Source organism: Acanthopagrus latus, chromosome 8 (genome assembly GCF_904848185.1).
Source record: "Acanthopagrus latus isolate v.2019 chromosome 8, fAcaLat1.1, whole genome shotgun sequence".
NCBI classification, from domain to species: Eukaryota; Metazoa; Chordata; class Actinopteri; order Spariformes; family Sparidae; genus Acanthopagrus; species Acanthopagrus latus.
This window is the reverse complement of record NC_051046.1, coordinates 21,132,347-21,156,483: the sequence shown is the minus strand read 5'-3', so window position 1 is coordinate 21,156,483 and position 24,137 is coordinate 21,132,347. Positions and strand designations below refer to the sequence as shown.

At 41.6% G+C, this 24,137-nt stretch overlaps 1 protein-coding gene and 1 long non-coding RNA gene across 5 annotated transcripts in view; one reads left to right on the top strand and one right to left on the bottom strand.

Moving 5' to 3' along the window:
* Positions 1-24,137, bottom strand: part of srgap1a (SLIT-ROBO Rho GTPase activating protein 1a) — an 81,889-nt gene that overhangs the window by 45,668 nt on the left and 12,084 nt on the right. For all 4 annotated transcript variants that reach the window (XM_037105954.1, XM_037105955.1, XM_037105952.1 and 1 more), the window contains exons 2-3: positions 6,619-6,814; positions 111-273 (exon numbers count right to left, since the gene is read on the bottom strand). In XM_037105954.1, coding sequence (XP_036961849.1) covers positions 111-273; positions 6,619-6,814 — 359 coding nt within the window. The remainder of the gene's footprint in view (positions 1-110; positions 274-6,618; positions 6,815-24,137) is intronic.
* Positions 12,988-17,948, top strand: LOC119023797. Its single transcript, XR_005076336.1, has 3 exons — positions 12,988-14,486; positions 14,881-15,055; positions 17,709-17,948. It is a non-coding gene; the product is annotated as an uncharacterized LOC119023797 (long non-coding RNA).

Sequence of the window (24,137 nt, the reverse complement as noted above, 5' to 3'; positions counted from 1 at the left end):
ATGAATGAAATGTGGGTAAAGTGTGTATTAGCGCCGTCCTCAGAGGCACCCTGACAATCACATTTGGCTTTTCTGTGTGATCCCAGCCTGCGTGTATGTTCCAGTCTCACCTTCTTAAGTAGTCTCGTAGAGTCTTCACTGATCTGCATGAACCTCATGATGACGTTGTTGAGGTAGATGTCGCTCAGTGTGGCGTGGTCCTTGCTCTCCCTCCTCACCTGGTTCAGCAGCAGGTACCAACAGTTGACTGGGGACAGCAGGTTCTGGTCTTTCCTAAATGAACCAGGGATAGAGGAAGGTGTCAGATCAGTTGTCAAAGATCCATGTGGAAAATTAATATATTTTCATGTTACTTATGAAAATTAGAAAGACGACGACTCAGTGTGTATGACAGAGAAGGGAAGGTAAAGGTTTTTATAATGACCCGCGTCTTCCTTTGATACACTGTCCACATTTATACAGAAGAATAAACATGATCACAGACTTTAAACCCAGTCCACAGCTATGAAGTGTTAACCCCATGTGTTTATGGTTTGCATCAGCGCATTCAAACATTCCCTGCGTGTTTGTGTCACAGCCCTAATTTTTCTAGACAATATCTGTCAGTTTCACAAGGAGATTGTGGCAGTTCCTCCACTGGCAGGATGACTACAAACATATCAAGTGCACTAGAGCCAATTATAGAAGCAGAGGAGAGATGCGTCACAGGCCTCCCTTGGTGTTAAATGTCCCATATACTGCTGGTTCTGGACCTAAAAAGCTCTCCATATATTACATGGCCACCGCAGTTGGGTTAGAAATACTTTGTATTATTGACATTTCTGGGGCAGAGCTCTTGCAATGCTATAAGCCAAAATGACTTCCTACAACCAGGGAAGAGTGCATCACAGGCTTTAAATACGCTGAGTGGAATGAATTGGAACTGGAGAAGCTATAGATGTATTTTAAGTAAGTTTGAAAAGTAGAAATATGTATGAATTGTGACAGCAAAAGACAGACAAGCAAGGGAAGAGTGATCGCAGCAATGAGGGATGATTGAGATTTGAGGCCAAAAGAGCTCAGGAGTAACGTAGTGGAGGCTGAGAGCTGTTTCCTGTGCTGTGTGCTGGCTGCTTCCAAGCTAACTGTAGGACATTGTCCAGGCCAGAGCAAGCTGAGGCCCAGTGTAAGCACAGGCCTACATGCTGACTTCCTCTGGGTTAATCTATAACATTCCTCCTGACGGCTAAGAACAGCACAGAACATGAGCGTGTGTGTTTGGGAGAGGTTTTATGGTTGGGTCTGGGGTCAGGTCTTGCAGGAACCATATGGAGACTCGCCTCTGCTCTCCTCATACAACTCTAGTTTGCATAGACAGGCAGCACTTGTCAACACAACAGGTGAAACTCTGCACTTGGCAGGTGACCCTGCCCTGAACTAGCCTTGAGCCCTGCGCAACATCTGCTGTAGGAGCAAAAAAATGAAGCCTTTCCCCAAATGAATAACTGATACACACATTCCAACCAGCTGATATGTTCCCTGAAAATCTGCAAAAACAGGAAGCAAACTACATTTGATAAAAGCAGAGGCAAACATGCCGACATGAATAACATCTGAGAGTGTTTTTCAAAGACGCAGAGAAATCGGTGAATGAAAAAGATATATTTGAGCTAAAAACTGAGTGATGTGCTGGTGCCACATTCCCAGGCTACGGGACACGTGCAAAAGGTGTGGAAAGCTAGAAAAAGAGAAAATAATTGAGGCAGCCCCAGAGCTTTAGCAGCAGGACTGCTGGACAGCATCACACAGGGACATGCTGTCATGGAGTAATGACCATAAATCCTTTCTGCATTATGTATCAGAGTGCAGTATTTCCATTCTACAGCACAGAATCTAGAATTGTGAAGGCGGTACGTGTGTATGTGTTTATTAATTCATGCTGACTGTTGCATGTGCTGATGCGTAATGACCAGGTGTCCCCTGACATGGAGCCGAACATGGGACTTCATGAGTCTCTGCTGAACTGCATAAAATAATCTTCAACTTTGGATTTCCAAAGCAACTAATTGCTTTTGCCCGATGCCCTTCTGCCTATCTCTGACTATTCTGTCCAGGCAGTGCCAAAATTAAGCTAATTTGATTGGAGATGCAAAACAACTTAAGCCAATTGGCAGGATTAGGCAGAATTTTCGGTCAGGACTTGAATTGCCAGACCTGCTCTGCTCTTTGCTTCATCCCACCTTATTGCTCAAAGCACAGCAGGAGCCCTCAATGTGAAAAAATAACCTTATTCAGCATCAGTGCATGCACAGGTCCTGAGCATGCCGCTCAGTCACTGAGATTTCCCACAAACACATGTTCGCTTTTCAAAGTACCTCGTATGTTTGTTAATGAGCTGACAAACTACATCCAACAAGAAGGCCTGGATGAGAAAACAAGGGGGCTGCTGACATCGGCTGTGACGACAAAATAACTTCTGAGAGCTGCTTACCCTACATAATGGCAGGAAAACTCTAAATGTCATCATTTCCCCCTCAGCCGGGGCAGGAACTGGGTCAGACAGACTCAGAGACAGATAGACGGCCCCCTGAGGGTCTGACACACAGGTATGAAAGGGGAAACTAATGTCCAAGAGAGGCAGGAAGGGACATAAGTGAATTAGCAACTTACAGCCTATCAACTTACTTTCGTATCAATATCTGTGTGCTGCACACCATTCCTGCAGTTAAAATCCCGGAGTCACCGAGGCAACGTCAACATGTTTGCACTCTCATACAGTAGCAGGATGCTGACAATGATGGATAATTACCACTTGAGTATGCAGGGCATTGAAACAAGAGCCCTTATCAGCATCAGAGGCAATAGGTCCTCCAGCGCCGTACTGATAAAATCTTTTATTAAAGAACTGCCGCCGTCGTAGCTGCAGCATGGTGACTGGCATTGACCTGTTATGTAAGCGTGTAGCTGCTACCAAAGTGATCACTGGAAGTCCAATCTGGAGCAGGCCTATTATGTAAAGTTAAAGTTTTAAATTTAAAAGCAACACGGTGCAAAAATTGATGAATAATTCCAGTTTCATCTTGTCCGGTGATTGAGTGCAAAAACTAATAGTGTCAGTCTACTTGTGTCAAATGAGCGTGTTGTCAACGGGTTTCTCCTCTTTGCAACAGCTGAATGATCTACAGAAAGCAATGCCCTGCAGCACGCACAGTATGCAGTGGCAGCATGCTGTACACACCTTCTTTTTATCCTCACAGACAAAGTGAGGAAGTCCCTTCACCAGAAACATAATTCTGGATAAAGCACCCTATTTAAAATGATCCCAGCTGTGGCATTGGTTTTATAAATATTGTATAATTTCTCTGGTAACCATCTGTGTGTCCCTCCCTGAACAAACTTTGCATAATACTGTATCTGGTTTGTGCGTGTGTGTTTGTGCGAGTGTGTGTGTCAGAGAGAGCGGGGGCGATAGAGGAGAATGTTAACTCTTATTTGTTCATTTGTATGTGCGTGTGCATCTGTGCGTGCGTGTGTTCTGCAGCCATAGAAGCACAAATGGACTGGGCAGGCAGGACTCGGTGGCTCTTCCACAGACTGTTGCTGTGGGCAGGACACCGGGATGTGGGTCTCTTGTTATATGTTCTCACAGGAAAGGAAAAAAAGGAAAAAGGAAGACTTTTAGTGGAACTTTTTCCTCATAGTCATTAATGGCCATTTAATGTCTAAACCCACAGATGCATCTCATACAATCACTGGCGGCTGCCGTCTTTTCTGCTGCAGACATCCTGGAAGCTAAAAGCACCAAATGTTTTCAAGAAGCCATTATGAAATAGCTCACAGAGACGTGTTGCTCTTTTGACCAACGTTGTGTCGAACAGCGTGCATTCTGAAGTTAGCCAACTTCATTTTATTACATCGATTATCAAGTTTAACTAGAACTCTCTGCTGTTTTTTTTCCATTACTGTGAGTTGCAATTAGACTTTTCTGATGGAAATGAAGAGGAAAAACTAAACTTGCAGAAGTTCTCTTCATATGTAATTCTGGACCAAGAAATTAATGTTCTATTAAAGTATAATTGTAGTCAATGTACCGTTACACAATCTGGATGGTAGACCATCGCTCTAAATAGAATCTCTTGTTAATCTAATTTTAACTTTTTCCTCCTTAAAAGTGTTTTGGATGTGTGTCATGATGAATGTTTCTAAAATGTGCCATAGTGCCAGTCACCCAAATCTTAAAGTCATATGTCTTTAAAAACATCCATCTTTACTTTAGAGTTGACTTAATCAGTCTTCCACTGCCGTCTTGCCACCAGTTTTGTCAGACTGAGAAACACATGTACAGCTCAATGCAGGGCACATTCCCTGGAGCAAGATGGATTCCTCTCCAGCAAGGAGCTGGTGCAATACTTTCACAGGTGACACAAAGTCTGTGCCTCCTGTTCAACACTAACTTTATTTCACTCCAGTAGAGAATTCAGGACTGAATCCCTTTTGTGCCCAAACTTTTCCTCACTCAGAGACAAGCAGATTTAGACCTTGATAGGAAATAACACATTTGTGCTGCAAGACAGACACCTAGCTCTGATGTCTAGTAGGAATAGCAGCAGCCTGGTCATGAATACCAACAAACACAATAAATGGCTATGTTTGCCGCTTGTTGGGAAGCCAGTGGGGGATCATGTCTGCGTTGCTTCAATGGTAACACGGCCTGTACAGAGTGGGTTGAACCCTGGAGATAAAGCATCTAATGCTGCAACTAAATTCTACTTTTAGAGCCCACCAGTTGGTCAATCTATAATCATGTTCATTGTCATGATGTTGATCAGTGCTTCCCAAAGCCAAAGAAGACATCCTCAAATGTCTTGTTTTGTCCACAACCCAGACGTACTTAGATTTCTGTCAAAGGTGAAGAAACTAAAAAATAATCACATTTGAGAAGCTGTGATTCGGTGAATTTTAAAAATGTTTTTCATATAATTTGCCCAAACCAAGCAGTAGACTGTAAAATATAGGATAAATAAGGTGCTGTCTAATAGCATCAACCTTCACCTGTGTTTTCCCCTGTTGGTAAGATTATTAGCGGCAGCAGAAACATTACCTCCACGTGTATCGAGAGGATGCATGTGACTGCATACAATGGAGCCGGGAATCTGTCTTCTAAATAACCCAAACATGTCAGATATAGTGTACATTAACACACTGTTGACTGTTAGAATCACAAATTGTCAACTTGTCTCAACATCAGCTATGTACACCTGACAGTCAGTGACCACCTGTTGAATGCTGCTTGTCTGGATTAATTACAATCAGATTTCGCTGCTCATTTTAAAGCAACTTAAGTATTTTGCAGCTCTGCCAAGCTAACCAGTCATATGAATGGTGGCTTAAGGCTACACACAGAATAAAAACACCACAGACAAGCCAGTCCAATGAAAACAACCTAAAGAATATGGAAACACAGAAGGCTTACTGTACGTGTGTTGTTTATGTGGATACAAAAATATAGGCCACGTGATTTAAAACCCACAGGAAAGTTTTTAATGTTATTCATACATCTTGTATTTACTTAAGAAATATGCTCATGGCACTTGTCAAATGTTTAACCTGTGAATGAAGTGACCAGACTGTACATCACGCGATGAAAACCACAGAGCGCCATACCAGACTCCCTCCACCAGTCACACACATGGGCACACACAGCTGCTAGAGCCATCGGAGCTGCAGACAGAGAGCGGGGGCTATTTGCGGACAGCGAGGACAAATATACGTTTTATTTTCGTTCCCACCACAAGTTCAAACAATATGCTAATGTCTGCTTTTTCCATGAGGAGACTCCTACAGTGTAATAAGGCCAAAGTCTACAGCATGCTTAACTGTCTCAAAAAGTCAAACTGTGAGGATGGAGACCGAGAAATGAAAAGGTGACAGACATAAACTTCATCTAAACTGTTTTATAAAGACTCTCATTTCATCAGATAGTTTCTCCTTATGTACCCTCCACAGCCAGGTTAACTCTCTATTCGCTCTATAAAGACTAGATGAAAGTCAAGATTTAGTTTCTTCTGTTTTACTCCTCTTAGCTTTTTCGTAAGAATTACAGTCGCACTGTAGGGCCAGGTACTGAGACTATTACCCTTTAAGTATTGACCTGAAATATATTAAATATTTGAGTAGTAAAAATGATTGAATGTTGGCATCAAGTGATTGTTTAAATTCATAGTCTTGTTTGTTAAATCTTTCACAAACTTAGACTTAGACCCTCAGAGGTGTGGCAAATTTGTTGAAAAACAAGAGGTTTTAGAGAACTATATCTTATAGCATTAAATTTCACATTTTTAACACCTTATTGTTCATGCCTTGGCAGTGGGTTGCATAGAGTATAGGCCACAAAGTTGGAGAATCATCACCACATGATGCTTTTTCTGTTTCCTTTAAATAAAGGTGGATAAAGCTCATCTTCACAGTAATCCCATTAGAATATTATGGATCCATCCAGCATTGTATTGAAATCCAGTATGACAGGCTGTCACAATAAAACATAAATTTTAAATAAATTAAACAATACTAATATATTATAAAACCCAGAAGACATAAACAAATTGAACCCAAAGAAACAATAGGACTTGGTCTTTTTACTTGTACTGCTGGTGGTCCTTGGTGCTGCGTGTCTTTGCCATGAAGCGTTCGGCCAGTTTCTCCAGGTTTCTGGAATACTCCATCTCAATCTCAGCCTTTTTCCTGAAGAAGTCCTGGAGGTCCTGCAGCAGCTGGACCCTCATCTCTGTCTGCTGGTCCAGGCATTTCTGCTGCTCCACCAGCTGCGCCCGAATCTCTGAGAAGACCCGAGAGGAGAGCAAACAGATTAGTTTGAAGCAGGAACCTGAAGACTGAGCTTTATAAATTCTAGAAATGTGGAATATTGGAGCTACACAAACTCTTGGTTTACATAGTAGATACTGTGTCCAAATTTATGGCACTTGTTTCACAAGGACCCCATCTTTGACTGAGCATTATTACTTAAGTATAGACAACATGACACACAGCCAGGCAACCGGACAAAAGATGAGGGTTTCATGTTTTTTATGAAGGTGCACAACACAGAGATACAAATCAGCATGCCAACATTATACATCTAAAAATCTATCCGTTTTAACAGGAATAAGAAGGGGTGAGTGTTACAGTGCAGCGCATGTACACATCCACAACTACAGAACAGCCCAATGCAGCTTATTATCCTTTAGTTAAGGGACATCTTGTAGAGATGTGAGGTTGGCAAAACTGGTCTCAGGTGTTTCATTAAGGCTGAAAATAACTCCAGGATGAATGGAACCTGATCCCCAACAGAGCACGAGTTACAGCACAGAACAGGCCACACAGACACACACACACGCACACTGTGAATGAAAACCCGGGGCACTTAAGAAAGCAGAGGGACAACAGCATGCCTCACTTAAACAAGTTGTATGCAAAGGTAAATTACCCTCTGAGGTGCCTTCTGAGGATTCATGCCTGTCAGTGCAGCCCTCATTTAAATTTTACATCCTCAACAGGACAACTGGGATCTAACACACGCACAAACACACACATACACACACACACGCACACACACACGCACACAAACACAAACACAAACACAAATTGTTTCCTCTGTGTGTCCTCTCTGGCCAGGGCCATGTATAATGGATTTCTCCTAATGGAAGGCAGCCTGGGCCAGACATCTTCAGCAGAGGAAACAGATTAATGAGGTGATTTAGAGCTGTGTGGACAAGAATGGAGAGGGTGATCCCTCATAATAAAAGCCTAACAAAGGCTGCGACATGCCTTCACAAATTATTTGTACAGCTCACTGGACTGGGCATCATTATAAAAGGTAACAGCATGCAAGGTCTTATTGGCCGTTTCTTGGCAGAACAACAAAATATGGGAAATAATAGTCATAAGATCAGCTGAACAGGGTGCAGATCATTGTTTTAGGGCAAAGTTCAATGTGCATCATGTTGTCCCTGCTTACAGTTAATGCAGTAACGATAATGCAAACATGAATATATGAAAGGTCAAGTACTCAACAGAGGGTATCAAATAAATCATAAACCTTCACTAAATCATATCACAAAACTTGAAGAAGCAAGATGATTCGGATACTACATGAATACACACAAATAAAAATCAGTAGTGTTTATTAATATATGACTCAAGTCTGGGATGAAGTAAACACATTTATATAACAGAAAAAGTAGACTGTGCACCCTGAGACACAGAGATACTTTATACTGCAGCTCTAATGAATTATAAATCTGTGTCATTCTGATCCGTGCTGTCTGGATCACTTGTTGATCAGAAACCATGATCTTCCCACCGTGAGTTATGCTGTATTTTCTTTATTCCCAAGTTAATGTCAGCAATTATCAAATTTGCTTTGCTGTTTTCCTGATAAAAGCATGAATACAAAGTGACACCAGAGGCGTATTTTGGAACATACCAATTAATTTGCTGCTCAAGTTGAGTGGTAATATAAAAGTTAGCCAATATGAATACATTCCACCCATAAAATCATTGTGTATTGTATGGTCTTACAGTTTTTTTCCACTGCTCCTTATGGCAAGTGTTGCATTTCAGCCCCGTTTCACAGTCCTGATTAGCAGATCTGCCACAAGGACCAGCTTTCTGAATGCATCAGTTTCGCCTTTTGTGAGTAAACACTTCCTGTAAAGCGTCCACTCAGTCCCTGGCAGGAGGTTCGACTGATTACTCGGCCACAGAAACAAACACCAAATTAATTTATGTGGCAAACAGGCTGTAATTTGGTGCACTTACTTTTTTTCTAACTCCTCTGATGATTTCATAAGACCTCTGTCACTGCTGACAAATACCCACTTTCCATCTTACTGTATTGTGAAGCAGTGGTTGATGCAACTTTTGAAAAAATGTTAATGTGGAGTTGCTCATTTAATTGTCTACATCCCCATTTGTGGAAATATCACTCTGGCCACCTAATGAGTTGTGAAGATAAAAAGGAAAAATGTTCTCTTTATTTCCAGAACAAGCTCAGCTGTTGTACTCACTTGATCTAGAGACCAAAGTAAACCAGAGCGAGGGGAACCTCAACATGCTTAGCCAAGATACTAAATCTGGCCAACCTGTGGCTCAATGAATACACTCATTAATATGGAAGTAAAATGGACTAAAACAAAGACAAGTATTTGATGAGACGATCAGACAGCAACAAATATTGTTGCAAAGAAGCCAAAAGATCCCTAAGAGCCTTTAAGGTACACAATCAATAGCTCAGTACGTCAAGCTACTTAATGGCCAATCAACTGCTGACTCAATTAGAAAGCTTCCAGTCAGAGAGTGAAAGCAGATCCGTTCTGTATGTGTGTGTGTGTATGTGCATGTGTCCTGAATGCGATAATCAAATTACTAAAAGGCTCCGCTCCATTCATCAGCATTGAATCTTTTCACAAACTTGATAAATGAGCGATTTACATCAAGTTGATTAGTAACTGTTGATTATTCTTTTTGCATTTCCAAGTAGCTTATCTTCCTTCGGGCACTCACAAGGAAATAAACCACTTCTACAGAGACAGACGCGGCACAAGGGAGGTGTTTCAGCTATACTAAATCTGAATGAATGCTTATCACAGCAGTTGCTCTAGAAAAATTAACCACAAACATCATTAACATGGATGATGATGATGGGCGTTTTCAACAGCAGAGGAGAGGTTTGGAGGTTTGACTGCAATAAAGAACTCAAAACTTCAATGTAAAGCGCATCAGGCCATCAACAAAACTGGAAGACCACCAATGAGCACTAAGGAAGAAGTTGGTTTTAAATGTGACTGCATTAAAGTCCACCAGGCCTTTTTGATGAATGAGTAAACCTTGCAATTGCTTCCATCTCCAGAGGATGTGGGGATTAAAACAAAGCTACCATGGCACTGACACAAAGGAGCGTACTGGATCATTTAACACAATTACATTCATGACTGCACAGGGAAACTCATTAAATCATTCATTTTCCGAGTCAAACATTGGCCACTGAAGTTCTAGTACCACGCTGAAGCATAGAGGAATTCATGTTTAAAGGCAAGTGCCTGTCAGAGAAAATTACAGGTTTGGCACTTCGTGAAACTAGGACGCGCTGCAAAAACTCACTTTCTCATTTCGGAAAATTCAGCTGTTACGAGAAGAAGAAGACGACAAGACAAAACAGGTTCATGACCACCGAAAGGCAGATGTGTTTGAGAATGGGTCCATTTTTCTTTTTTGGGTCTACCTTCCACACCAAGCTGGTGGTTTTTAACCCGAAATAAGTGTTTTTTATTACCTGCATGTTGCGAAGACAACAATCTGTTGGCTGCATCTGTCTGATGTAGGATAGTGACTTTATATGCAGCTCTCAACATGGCTCAGATACATGTACCAACATAAAATATTCTTTAATCAATGGTCACATTACAGCTACTAGGGAACCAATGACCATCTTGATTACCAGATAGCATTTATTATCTAAATGCAAAAACAGAGTAACACTGGAATTGTATTTGTATGTCACAGAGGTTTGCAGAGGACCTCATGCAGATGACTCCCAAATGTTAATAGGATGTTACAGAGGAAATCCATATAAAGCCAACTGAATGGTTGATCCACCTCCTTGTGGGAGGTGAGGTTGATTAGGAGAAGAAAATAAACAGAAGTGTTACTGTACATTAAAGTAAAAGAGAAGCTATGCAAATATCTCTGAACGGCGACTCCACACTGTCGCCAGGAGGAGAATGTTTAGGCTGTAACTGAGGCAAATCAGTCGCTGCTCTCACCAGGTGATGGATGTTATACACAAAATTGCCAAAGAACGATTGAAACAAATTGGAACTAACATAAAATTAATCATAAAACAATTTTTTAAAAATGTTGTCTATCTGACTTTATGCTGACATTACCTTAGATTATTACATAAGAGAGATTATCTCATCCTATTGGCAATATTTGAAAAGGATAACCTTTTTCACTTGGTCGTTTAAGGACCGCCAAACAGCTTCTTTTGATCATAACAATGCTTGATATGGATCCACTCCTGCAGACATCATTAGCTCTCTGACTGGTTTCTTACAAAACATGACCAGCAGACTGGCACATACAACCACTGTTTTTTTTTTTCCAAGTTAGATCCATCTTACTGTCGAGGCAAGTCTTCCTCTATTACATTGCGCATTCCTCTCGTTCTGAGGTCATCTGTATGGTAAACACGTGTGGAGGCCTCGGTGCAGAGGGATTTGGGTGTGGGTGAAGTGTGTGTGGGGGGGCATCAAAGCCCTCTGTGATCCCTTTCATACTGGGGAGCTGAGGGGAGATGAGAGCACCTGTGCACAGTGTTGAGAAATAACACAACAGCATACAGGAAAGAAACAAGGGTGTAATGTTGCAGAAAGGTAATAACTGACTGTCACGCTGTTTCTCTCTCCAAATCTATCGAGCAAGCACAGGCTATTATATGCATATCCAGGTACATGTTTACATGAATGGAGAGTGGCTTGCAGAATTAAAACAGGGCCTATAAAGTTGTCAGCAACAATTCCAGCTGACTGAAGGACATCCAGTCAATGTGGCCCAGAATGCACATGATGATATGGACAATGAGAGAGCGCTGTTTGGTCTTTGTGGCAATCAGTTTGGACCAAAGCCCTTTTGTTTCTGTACTGGATGTTATCCAAGTGTTCCTTTGGCGGCCACATCACATACTTCCCATAACCCCATTCATGGCGACAAATATGTCCAAAGTTGCAGTTCAGAATGGCTTCTGATTTGCCAGATAGGCCTGTTCTATTGTGAAAGAAACTGCCTTGTAAGCAGGATGGGTACTGACCCACACTGTTGACCCCCGGAGAGAAACGGGACTTCGGTAAAAACAACTCACCCACTGTCAGAGGGCCACAGAGATACGTTCATTCTTTCTCCCTTGAACCAAACAACATGCTCTCTCCTGATGGTCTCAATTAACCTTGCTATGAATCAATCAATCTGTAAAATGTTACTTTGGTGAATGCAGCAGCATATTCCTCAGACTACAAACTCTCAGAGACTCTGCAGTTGCTCCTAGTTGATTACAGTCTCCACCAACAGCTATCTGGGGCATGGCGTACCACATCAGTCCCAGTGCTGCATTTCCTCATACAGAGTGGTTCATCAGCAGCACCTGAAATAGCAGCTAAGGGCCTGGGGAGGGACGGTACAGGAGGGTGCCCAGCCCCACCATCTGCTTCAGATCTAGGGTTTGGGACTAGGGGAGTTGTCCATGCTTCTTCTGGAGGCTGGAAACAAGATGGGATAAATACCATCAAAGGTAATTACGAAATGGTCGATCAGTTTATTTTAAACGAGAGCACAAGCTTTCAATTACAGCTGGAGTGGGATCACATGCCACAAAAAGCAGAGCATCTACAGTTCATCTTCTTCTGACATTTTCTTGACTATTTTGATGTTCCAACAAGGATCTTCTGCCATATTTAATTACAGCGGAGCTATCATTCATGTTCTTGCTTCTTTGATAAATGTATACCATATGGCAAAAATTATACAGAAAGAAGTTTCTTTCAAGCAATTATATAAAAAAGACGTGCATGCCTACCATGTTGTTAATTAGTGTGACTAGCTATGCAGTGAGTTGGGTTTTTTATGCTGAGTCTTGCGGTAACCAGGGATCTGTTGTGTGATCTGGTTTACTTCCTTATGTCTATGCTCATTTTCTTAGTTCAAACAATGGACTATATTCTCTCATTTGCATTCCTGCCTGAGTAGAATGCCCTCTTTTCTTAATCATAAAGGCACCAGCTGAACAGAATATCTTGGCTTTGAATAATCAATTCAAAACATGTAACAAAGCCATGTTTAGATGAGATATTAAAAAGGGAATCACGAGTGAAGAATCATAGATACAAAAGTGGGAAAGTTGGACATGTGGCACATATTTGTGCCAATAAAGCTACCAGCAGAACCCTTGCAGTCGCTTTGTTCAAGAGATTCCATCTGATGAAAACTGATGTGGCTCATTCTCTTTTGGTTGGATGTAAAATACACTACTGTGAGCACTCTGAACCTCTTGGCCATCCACCTCTGATCATCTCTCTCCACCTGAAGCCTCTGTGCCTTCTCTCTCCACACCATTAACAAGAAGAAGATGAATGAGAATTGAAAGGCCCACAGGGGGGTGACTTTTTACCAACACTGTTCCTCTAGGCTGCCATGGGGTGTTTCATCACAACCACGTGGCATTCCAGGCCCTGAACCAGATGGGAAGACACATAAGGGACTGGTACAACGAGCACTGACAAGTTTCCAAAAATCCACAAGAAGTTCTTTTATCAGTTTAGCTTTCAATATTTGTTTTGTCAAATTCTGCTGTTACATTTTTGTTGCTCAGCAACAATAACAATTGAGGTTCAGATAAGGCACTAAAAGACAACCATGCAATTCTTTAGTATTTGCTTAACTCAGTAATTTTGTAAACTGAAAAAGAACACTGAGTCGAAACCCTCAGCCAGTAGTGGCCTTGTAAACTGGCACCTCACCAGTACTGGAGTTGGCTCGGCTACACCCACTTTACCCCATCATAGTTGCTTTAGAGTCTACCAGATGGTAGCAGTTTCTACATTTGACATTTTGACTCATTTTGGCCAGTTAAGTCATGACCAACACACGAAACACTCATGTACAGTGACTCAGGCCACCAACATTACATTGTGCTCTTAAGAAGGCCTTAAGAAATTACTTTATTATGGGGACCAGTAAGAAATGCATCATGTGTTTGGTATGTCAGACATTGTTTGACCCAAAGAGACCCTCTGCTTTACATCTTGGCATGACTGCTGCAATGCATCATTGATTGTTGTATGTTTTGTTTTTTTTTTTTAAATCTGAGATTACATCCCTGCTGAGATTAAATTACTGATATCAAAGGCTCCTTCTATTTACCAACATGCGTCATACCCATTGATCAAATCACATTTTAGCTCAGCGAGATAGTAACAACCTGAGGAATAGACGGATGTGTCCACAGTAATACAGACTTGCCAACCAGGCTGAACAGAATCTCTCCAATCACATAAAGCGCAGCCAAACTACACAGAACTAACTGCCAGATTTACTTAAGCATTTTATCTCAAAATATTACAGAACTGGCAATGGGGGCCCCATTACAACATCTGACTGACATGTTAGCAGCTTCCAAAACCACAGAGAGAGTTCCAGTGGAAGTACTGTAGGCTACCATGATCCAGAGAATGACTGTTAAATCAGTGGAAAAGAGCCTGGACCATAATCCTCTGTTTCTTTGAAACACAACGAGCTGAAGCAATGTCCTTTGGGATGTTTTATGATCCAATAGAAATATAGTGCCACTCATGTGAAGAGACTTACAAGACCTATGCTTGGCAGCTTTGTTTGCTCTTCATTGCTGCCACATCCATACTGCTGAGAAGAAGAGGACAATATGCTGCTATTCATGAAAGGTAAATTAGGATTTCCTCTGACATGGATAGACACACGTAAGCGCTACTTCTCTCAACAATTCCGACACACACACAGGAAATGCAGTAGTGGCTGTGATTGGAGTTCTTGTGTTTTCTCTTGGGCCCGGGAGCATTGTGGGCGGCAGACCCAAAGAGCTCAGGTTCCTTCCTGCGCTCTGGGTTTTATAGTCTGCTTCAGAAACAGCTCAGCCATGGCAGCTAACTGCACTCACTGTTCAAACACAATACACTTTGGCAGTCAAAAAACAGATGTTCGACTAGACGATTCTAAGTGAGCAAAGTAAACACTAGAATCTGTGTCAGTTCCATTGATCGAGGTAATATTTAAATGTGTAATTTCAGTAAGTGAAATGAAATAATCTCTGCCAATTAGAATCAGCTCTGCCAAATGACATATGAGCCAAAAAGCCACAGTTGCTAAGGTGACGCCCCCACAGACGAGAGGCCTGCAGCGAGCAGGAGGGAGATCAATCACCGCTGACATTACAGTGGCCTGTGAGGACCATCGTTTTGATCCAAACAAAATAAGAGAGTGAATGCTGGGAGAAGTAAGCACACTTTAGAGGCAGAGCTGTTTGTTCAGCTGCTGGTTAACATCTAGACATTCTGTTTGATCTGGACAATAGTCTGATGTGTGTTTGGTTTGTCAGATGGACTGGCTGTAAGTCCTGGCTGTAAGTGAGCCTGTGTGTAGGTTTGTTTCTGAGTGTTAGTACATTGATATGTGCATGCATGTTTATGTGTTTACACTACAAAGTATACTTTATCTGTAGACTTTTAAGATAGCTCTACAAAGTGCGTAAGTTCCTCTGCCATTTGAATTGACATGAGTAATAAGGGACTGCAATGCCGACCTAGAGTCATGCCAAGAAAGAAGTGTCAAAGTAACTTCTCATGCCACTTCTACTAAATAATCAATTTCACTTTTGGTCGGTACATTAAGTATCTTTGCAAAACTCAGTCTGAAGCTCAGTCAGAAGTAATCTATTTTGAAATTTTTAAGCAATGCTTATGCTTGTAAGATTTTAGGGAACATTATAACCATATGGATCAAAGAGATAAGATAAGGGCCTGGTCATACCCAGGAGGAAGTTGCTAAGCTAACATAGTTAGCTGGTACACTAACCACTAACTTCTCCTGCCTGGCAATTTGTTCTCAGGACTCTACACTAGCCCTTTTCAATCAATTCCCTCATAGGTCAGCACTGTAAAACTGCTAGCTTTTGTTGCCAAATATGTGTTTATCAAAAGTTTGCCAATGTTGAATTTAACATGAAAGATGTGCACAAATGTACTTTACCTGCACAAATAAAATGGTGTGCCATGGCCTTTATACACCAGAAGCTGTTTGGAAAGTTTCTATGGACAATTTGCTTCTTCTTTGTGTTGCTGTAACTCTGGGTCACCAGTGGAATCCTTTTGTAATTGCTGAGAATCAGAGCAGTCCACAGCTGCATGCCTCTGCAAAGAAGCAAGCTGCAAACCTTTCAGAAACTCATGCTTGCTGGGCATGAGAATTTAAAGCTCAAAACATGGATTTTCAGCAATGTATCCCAAACAAAAACAAGGGATCAAGTAATCAAGTAATTGATGCTGTTTCACTTTAGCGCTTTATGCTAAGGATGGTAAGAATGTGCACAAGGAAGCGGTTACATCTGTGTGGCTCAACATTAGAGAAAAGAGAGAGACAAATACATTGATCTCTTTCAGTCTCTTGGCCAGACTTTACCCACTTCTCTCATTCATCTGTAGACAGTACCCACCTGCTCTGCCCTAGAGGGGCCAATGTGGATGCTTGTGTGTGAAAGAAAGTCAAAGATACGCAGATACTTTGTATACTGAAAGCCCATCTAGGAATAGGGCCTCAGCTCATTTTAATTCAAAGGCCAGCCAACAAACTACAGTTAAGAAAATCACACTGGACATACAACGCCTGGACCTCAGATGTACTGATTTTGTCTGTTTTTTACCAAATGTAACACGACACCTCACCTTGTATGTGGCCTGCCTTTGTCCTTTTGTTTGGGGATATTAGTGATGGGAGAGATAAAGAGGCTAAAGCTCATATGTCAAGGCAGCCAGTCAGCCTCTCATTCCCAACAAAGCTAACCTCAGGCAAAAGACTTGGCTGGGCAGGCCCACAGCTCTTACAGTTGGGATGTTTGTTTGGGGTAACAATACTATGAAAATTCTGCGGTCGGACAGCTGAAGAGATAAATGCCTTTAAAAGGGGTGTCGCACGAGAAACATCTGGATCTGTGGTGCATACACTTTCATCTACAGGCCTATTTACTTCCCCTTGCAGTAAACAAACAGATAGTGAAGAATGCTTGCAGGGACTCGAATAATACAAACTCTAAAAGATTAACTTAAAAATGGCTGAGCAGTTATGTGGCCTGCGGTGAAAAGTGTTCGAATGAGGGGTTGTTTCTAAGAGACTGTGGATATTTTACCTCCTCATGGGCCCCAAGGAGGTGGGAGAGAGAGAGAGGGAGCAAATAAATGAATAACACAATGTGGCCCCTCACTCACACACGTACACAACAGGTAGAGGGGGGAGCGTGTGCACCTGCGTAGGGAATGAGTACATCACATTGCAGGTATGCATGCCAGACATTTCTAGTAGAGGAAGTGAATCAAAGTGACAGCTTTGTTACCAACAAGCTCCATGGCTTCAGTTCCCAACTCTCCTGTGCATCTCATGACCCCGTTTCACTCAATTTGTCTCTCTACACTGCACACTGGACAGTTCGGTCACAGGTCAGGTTTGTCAAAGACCTCTGAAGGCACTCATTTCATGCTCATCTCTGTCCGAAGCATGTCTGTGAATAATTTACTCTGTTTATTATGTTTAATATAGTGCATTTAACTCCATTTATAGATGTGAAGCAGGCACTAAAAAAATCAATTGATGAGTTTAATAATTGTTTTATTTATTTATTTTAGCTTTTAATGAGGTTATAAATCAAAAAATGTCAGTTAATACAGAGAAAATGTCTTTTAAAGCCATCTACCTGCATCTGCTGTCCATCCATCTGTTTGTCTCTACCCAGACCATCTACACAGTTGCCCTCCTCTGCAAATTGTCTGTCACTCCATGTCCAGCTGTCTATTCACTGAGGTGTTTGTACATCTGCCTCCTTTCACAGTATGTACACCTTTATTTTAAAGGCCTTTACTTTTGTCTGTCTTCCCACATAGCCACATGGAGACACCAGAGCTGGGCAGGGACACCAGGATCCATGGCCCATAGCCAGCTGGAGCCAGCCTGGGTTGACAACGTGTTCCCACAGCCGGGACACTGTGGCACCAATGGGCCAAAGGAAAGTATGGGGGAGGAAGAGGAGATGACTGTACACAGCTACAGCTGAGGTGTCACTGACAAAGCAGGACTGCCCAGCCAACATACAACCAAGAAGATGAATGAACTTGGTAACAGTCATATACTCAGATAATGTGTAAGTTCTGAATTTGTTGTGAAAATGTGCCTTCAACTATCTACGAACTTTGACCCTGTGTACTGCATCCCAACATTTTAAGTCATAGAACTCACTTCAGTTCTTCTTCAGCACATGTTTTGACCGAGACTAATGCAGGAGATCCGTCTACCACTCCTGACAGCAAAGCAGAAAAGCGGTAAATTATGAAGGATGTCATGCAAGATACTATGAAGCCTCAGTATCATTGCTGACTGATTTCTAACATCCAGCGTACAAGAGCCTGCTCACTCTGGTGATCTCTGTTAAAGCCTCCAAGTCCCAATTATTACACATTCCATCTCCATAAACAACTGCTTCTATGTGTCCCTTCAGACTCTTCAGACACATTAAAGGTCCTTAATGTAATCTTAGTGGACAGCTCTCTTAAATTAATTCTACATGTTACTGCAGCAGAGGAAGGGGAAACACACCTGGAGGCTATTTTTCATTCTCTTGTCTCATGTTCAAATGTTTCATTCCTTTAACTTAATGAATACAAATACCAGCAAAGAAACTGGCCTGTGATTAGCTCAATCCACCTTTTAATGACTCTAAGAAAAGATCAGTAGATGAAGAGGGGCTATGGACTTCAAAAAAATGTTAATGCTGGCGCAAGTTCAAACCTGGGCTGTAAAACACAAACAAAACACAAACAACACAAGACAGCAATAAAGTAAGGAAGAAGCTCCCAGTGGTTTGAGCTTTAATCAAGGTTTGTCCTGCAGCATCAGCCTGCAATATTACTATGTAAGGCTGGATTAATCTGGATGAAAACTTCAAATGTTCCAGGCTAGTTCTTAAGTATTGCCCTTAAAATCAGAATACATAAAATCTCATAACAAGCCTAAAAGCCTCCAGTCAGAGAGGTGCTTTGAGCTATTTCCTTAGGTCCCCAGTCAAAGTTTCATTCATGGTCTTGTGATAATTTGCTGTTCTCCCTGTTCTTACATCGAGCCAAATGGCTGATCAAATAACTGAAAAGTAATCTGCAATTTAATCGATAATGACAATAATTATCAGGTGCCGCCCTACAACATTCACAATCTTAGATTAGTGTATTAGCATGGCAAAGTTTGGTAAGTTTGGACCGGCATTTTTGCCTTTTTTTAAAATTTATTTTTTTTTAAACAAAATATTGGACCATTGGGCTGGTTGAAAAGTGTGAGGATTGCCAAAGTAAACTACCATGCTAAGGAAACCTGAGTGTTTGCATCAAACTTAACAACATTAACATATTGGACAAAATGTTTTGCTAATCCAATCCACAGAGGTTGAGATATTCCACTGAATAAATAAAATCCTTGATCTGCTTGTGGCACTAGACTAAAGGTTAAATTTCATGGCGAGCCATTCAATGTATGTCATGTCTGCAAAAAAGTAGTGGACAAACAGGCTGAGAGACCAACCAACACTTACATGCTGCAAGTTTAGCCAACAAAAAATGATTACTCTGAATTAGTCCATAGTGTATCTTTGCGTGTACTGCTGTAAATCAAGAACAGTTCCACACAACAAAATGTTACCACATGGGGCATACTTCTTCAAAAAAAGTCCACAATGACAAATGTATAGTGAATAAAGAGTAAATCACTGTTGGACAGAAAGTGTTATGCGGTCATTTTCCCACAGTAGGGAGGGAAAAGATTTATCTGCACTGATATGTTGTTTGATTCCTCCTTATTTCTTTCTGCGGTTGGGTCAGTGATTGATGACACCTTCAAGAGAGCAGGCGGCCAGCCATCACGTGTGCCAGAGAAGGAAAGAGCAGTGTCCCACCGCAAACGTTCACAGCAGAGTATATTAAGGCCAACATCAGAAGGGCACACAAATACCCAGGATTCAGAGCAAAAACGTAAATGGGAAACATCAGCCATTCCTTCACTATTTGTCCTGTATTCACTAAACAGCAAAGAAAAACACCATCCTCTGCCCGTGTGTTTTCCCTCTCGTTACTGACCACCCCTCCCTTCACCAGGCCACAAAAAACCAACACCCCGCAGGAAGTGTGGCTTCTGGGCCTTTGATAGGGTTAAGCCAGCAGGGCTGCTGAACGGACCAAGGAGGAACAACCCTACTATTCAGGACTAGGCCTGTAATTCCAGAGGCAAAGATATGTGCTGCAGGCCCAGTGGGGAGATACAAGGAGCAAGAGAAACAGAGAGGGGATGCAGAAATGGTAAGATGCTAGTTATTTGGTGAAAAAGTGAAGGGAGAGGCCAGAGGTCAGAAAGCTCTAGTAAACTCTCAGGCTACAGTTTTCTGAGGGGTGAATATATTTTTACGACAAGAGAAATGTTGCAGAAGGTTTTGCTGAAGGTGACCTCTCCCACATGTATCCTAATTAAGCTGATTAACAATAAACTAAAAGTGGTCTAGGACAGAAATACATCTGAAGACACTTTTGTATAACCCATATAAGTGTAAGAACAGTGCAAATAGACTAAAATATAATACTGAAAAGTTGTCAATGGACAGAAAGTTTCAGTGATGGGAAAGACATCAGTACAAAATCAGTATGCACATGTCGATGTAAAGTCCACAACAAACAATGGAGTCTTTTCTCATCTGTGCATAAACACTTCCATCTGTTTCTCCCCTTCCATTAATCTTTAAATCTGAGGATTGCTTCAGAAGACTGTCTTCCTCATCCTACTTATGTCACACTTACAAACACATTTTTGAAAAAAAACAAACAAACAAAAAAAGTCAATGCCAAATTCAATTTGAGCTATACATTTTGTAAATGAAACACAAAGATGGACCCCGTGACGACTTTCAAAACTTATAATTAGCTCCAGGCTTCTGTTCAGATCTTCTTGGGACAAGTTTAAAGAGACAATACTACATTTAAGGTCAGAGAAGATGGATAAGACGTCTTATCTGCAAAGGAGCAGCTGGCTGAGCCAAAACACACGCTCTATACACACATCATGCACAGATACACATGCTCATTCAGCCTTTCTAGCAACACTTTTACAAACATCACTGTGTCTACACACAGGCAGTATTGATTACGAGGGTAATGCCTTTAAATTAAACTCTAAGTAGCACACAGCATCCTTGTGTAGTAGCCTTGTGAGTGTTAACAGGATACATCAGTGTTTGTTTAGTGATGCATTGTGTCTATATGCCATTTGTCAGTATCCTTCTCTGCCATTCAAAGTGAATTATTTATGGGATATTTGAAAAGAAGAATTTGCAGGTCATGAGTTAGATGAACAGCAAATGCATGTTTTCATTAATCACATAGAGATGTCAGTCAACAGTCAACTATGAAAAAATGTATAATGCATCGAAATACTGCAGGAAAAAACAGTATAATGGCCTCAACTGACTCTGGGAAAAACACAGTTGAAATTATGACATGGAAAGCAGCCAAAATTAAGTAAACTATTGGCTGGGTAACTGTATTTTATAGGCAGATGACCATAAAGAGCATTTCAAAGAAATCACATAAAGATAACACTTAAACTGTAACTGGCTCTGGTTCTAGCTATTAGTGGCAGCATGGATGGGGGGGGACCAGCATTTAAAACTAAAAGGCATTTATCGTCCTATTTTAAACTTTTCTGTAGTGGTGATGGGCTGACAACTTTGTACAATAAGCAGAAACGTCACCCAAACCTCTCTGAGGAAAAACACTTCATTTTTCTCCCACCTGGTGCTCAGAGTTGTGACAGCTGAAATAATCCACTCATGGAGACGGCTTCAGCCTCATGTAAACATATTCACTTTGGGGAATGTGGAGTCTGATCTCTGGCAGGATGGGTAGAGCTGTCTTTCAACTCTGCTAAAAAACAACATCCAGTCTTCATTAAACTGCTCTGTGTGTTTGGGATATCGGAGTGAGAATTAATTTTGTTATTGAGATTATACTGAAGCAAAGTCTCACAGATCAGCATTGTGAAATGTACTAAATAAATGTTAACAGTGTCTCAAAGTTAGAATCTGTCTGCCTGAAAATGTCCACAGTGCTGAATGAAATACTTGAGTCAGCATCTGAATAGTCAACCCTTTATTTACTATTTGTTGCTAAATATCCTGGCTATTAACACCTGATGAACACATCCCGAGAACCATAAGAATCAAGCTCAACTAAGTGAGGCATGTAGCTACTAAATTATTTCTTCACTGGTTCCCAGTTATATGGTCATCTCTGTGGGAAGTGGATGACATCAGGATCACAGTAGATTACACACCTGACGCATCTGGTCAGCTGGTGTCCCATAAGGATGATGGAGCTGGAGCGAACTGAGTCAAATAAAGTCTGCCTTCTACGTTCTCTGATTGGCTGTCTGCCACACTTACCAGTTTGCATAACTCTGACATTATACCTCACTTTGACTCTCACTACACACTCTGATCATTATAACTGTCATGCAAATCTGTTTGCTCCAGTTGAATTTGCCAGTAGTTTTTGGGGGTGGGCAATCTGGCAAAAAAATAAATAAATAAATAAATAAATCAGAAATCACAATCTTGTAATTGCAGTTATGATTGACAATCTTATATTGTGTTCTTTTTTCTAAATTTTGAATTGACCTGTGAATTACCAGACTTGGAATAGTCTATGAATTTCTTAATTTGCACGATTAAATCACAGTATTGCAATGCAGATAGTTATTTTTTGGCTCCTCAGCCACCATGTTGCTCGACAGAGTGCTACCCGCAGGCGCACATTGCAGCAGCCAGGGTGAGACCGGCTGTGCTGGGAGTTTACTGTCTCTGAAAGAGCGGTGCGTCAAACATCAGCTACCCGCCTCTGCAGCTCCGACGGTGTTTCCGCAACGCATCACCCTCCAACTCTCGAGCAACCCTCGGGTGAGGCGCTTCCAGCTGCTGGAGGCAGGAACTGAGAGGTGTCGGGCGGGGACCAGTGGGTGGTCGGGGGCCACTGCTTGCCGGAATCGATTCAGAGGATTTTATGAATCGACATTGAATTGGGAAAAAATATATTGCAATGCACTGATGAATCGATATTTTTACCTACCCCTAGTGACAACACCCGAGCAGCTGCGCCATCCAAACCAAACAAGGCCTGATCAGAAACTAACAACACTCATATTATGACCTCTATACATTATGACATGGTGTATTGACAACTCAGCCCTCAGAATGTCAAAAGAGGAGCATCCATGTGACTTTGGCCTCCAGTGTGGCTGGTCACAGGTTGGGGATTGAGGGCACAGGGGTTGAGGCTATAAGAGGGGCCGGTTGGGGGTTAGAGTAATGAGGTGCATGGATGGGTGAGCTAAAGCTGGGATTGAGGATTGAGGGTGGGGAATTAAGGGCAGGTGGAGGATAGTGGGGGGACTTTGCCTTAGAGCTGGGGGTTTAAGATTGGCAAAGAATCTTTTCACATATGCAAGAGGAAAGGCCTCCCCCGACACTGAATCCACTTGTGCATAGAGCCTAATCTGATTAACAGATAATGATATCACAGACAAATTGATCCATAACACTCATTCAAAAGATAATTTACAGATATTTTGTTTATTTTAAAAAGGCACTATAATTAGCCCAGCATGTTGACATTAAATGAAAACTAAATATATTTTTTGCTTACAGACATCAGTGAAGGGTTTTTTCCTACAGCCACAGGAAAATGCCACCGAAATTTTGCCTAGAGCCAGACTTCAAAGCAAAAGCATAATCTAAAATCAAAGAGATCTAATTATGCTGATATGATACACTTCAGGGCTCCAACCAAATATGCACACATGCATTTTTAATGGATGTTTAAGGGCTGTGAATGAATCATCAAAACCCCAAGAAAGAGGGGCCATCTGATATGCCTACAATCATTATCATTCACGTTTCACACGTCCCAAGAATCGAACAAAAATACTTAGCAGAGCCCCATGTTTCTGGAGCTGAGAGTAACCAAACTGATAGCTCAAAGCAAACTTTAAAAGAGAAGGGAAAATTAATGCTATACCAGAGGATTCTAATTTTTTGCTCTCCATCTGATGCAACAACATCTCTAAGGCCAAAGCTGCACTGAAAGGGCATAATAATGAGGATGCCATGATCGAGACAGTTCACTGCAGTGCAGTTGAATCTGGGGGTTTGAACTGAGGCACAGATAAACACCTGCTCTACGTTCCTGTTCTCAACCATAAACCTCAACCATAGAGATCCTCACCTGACA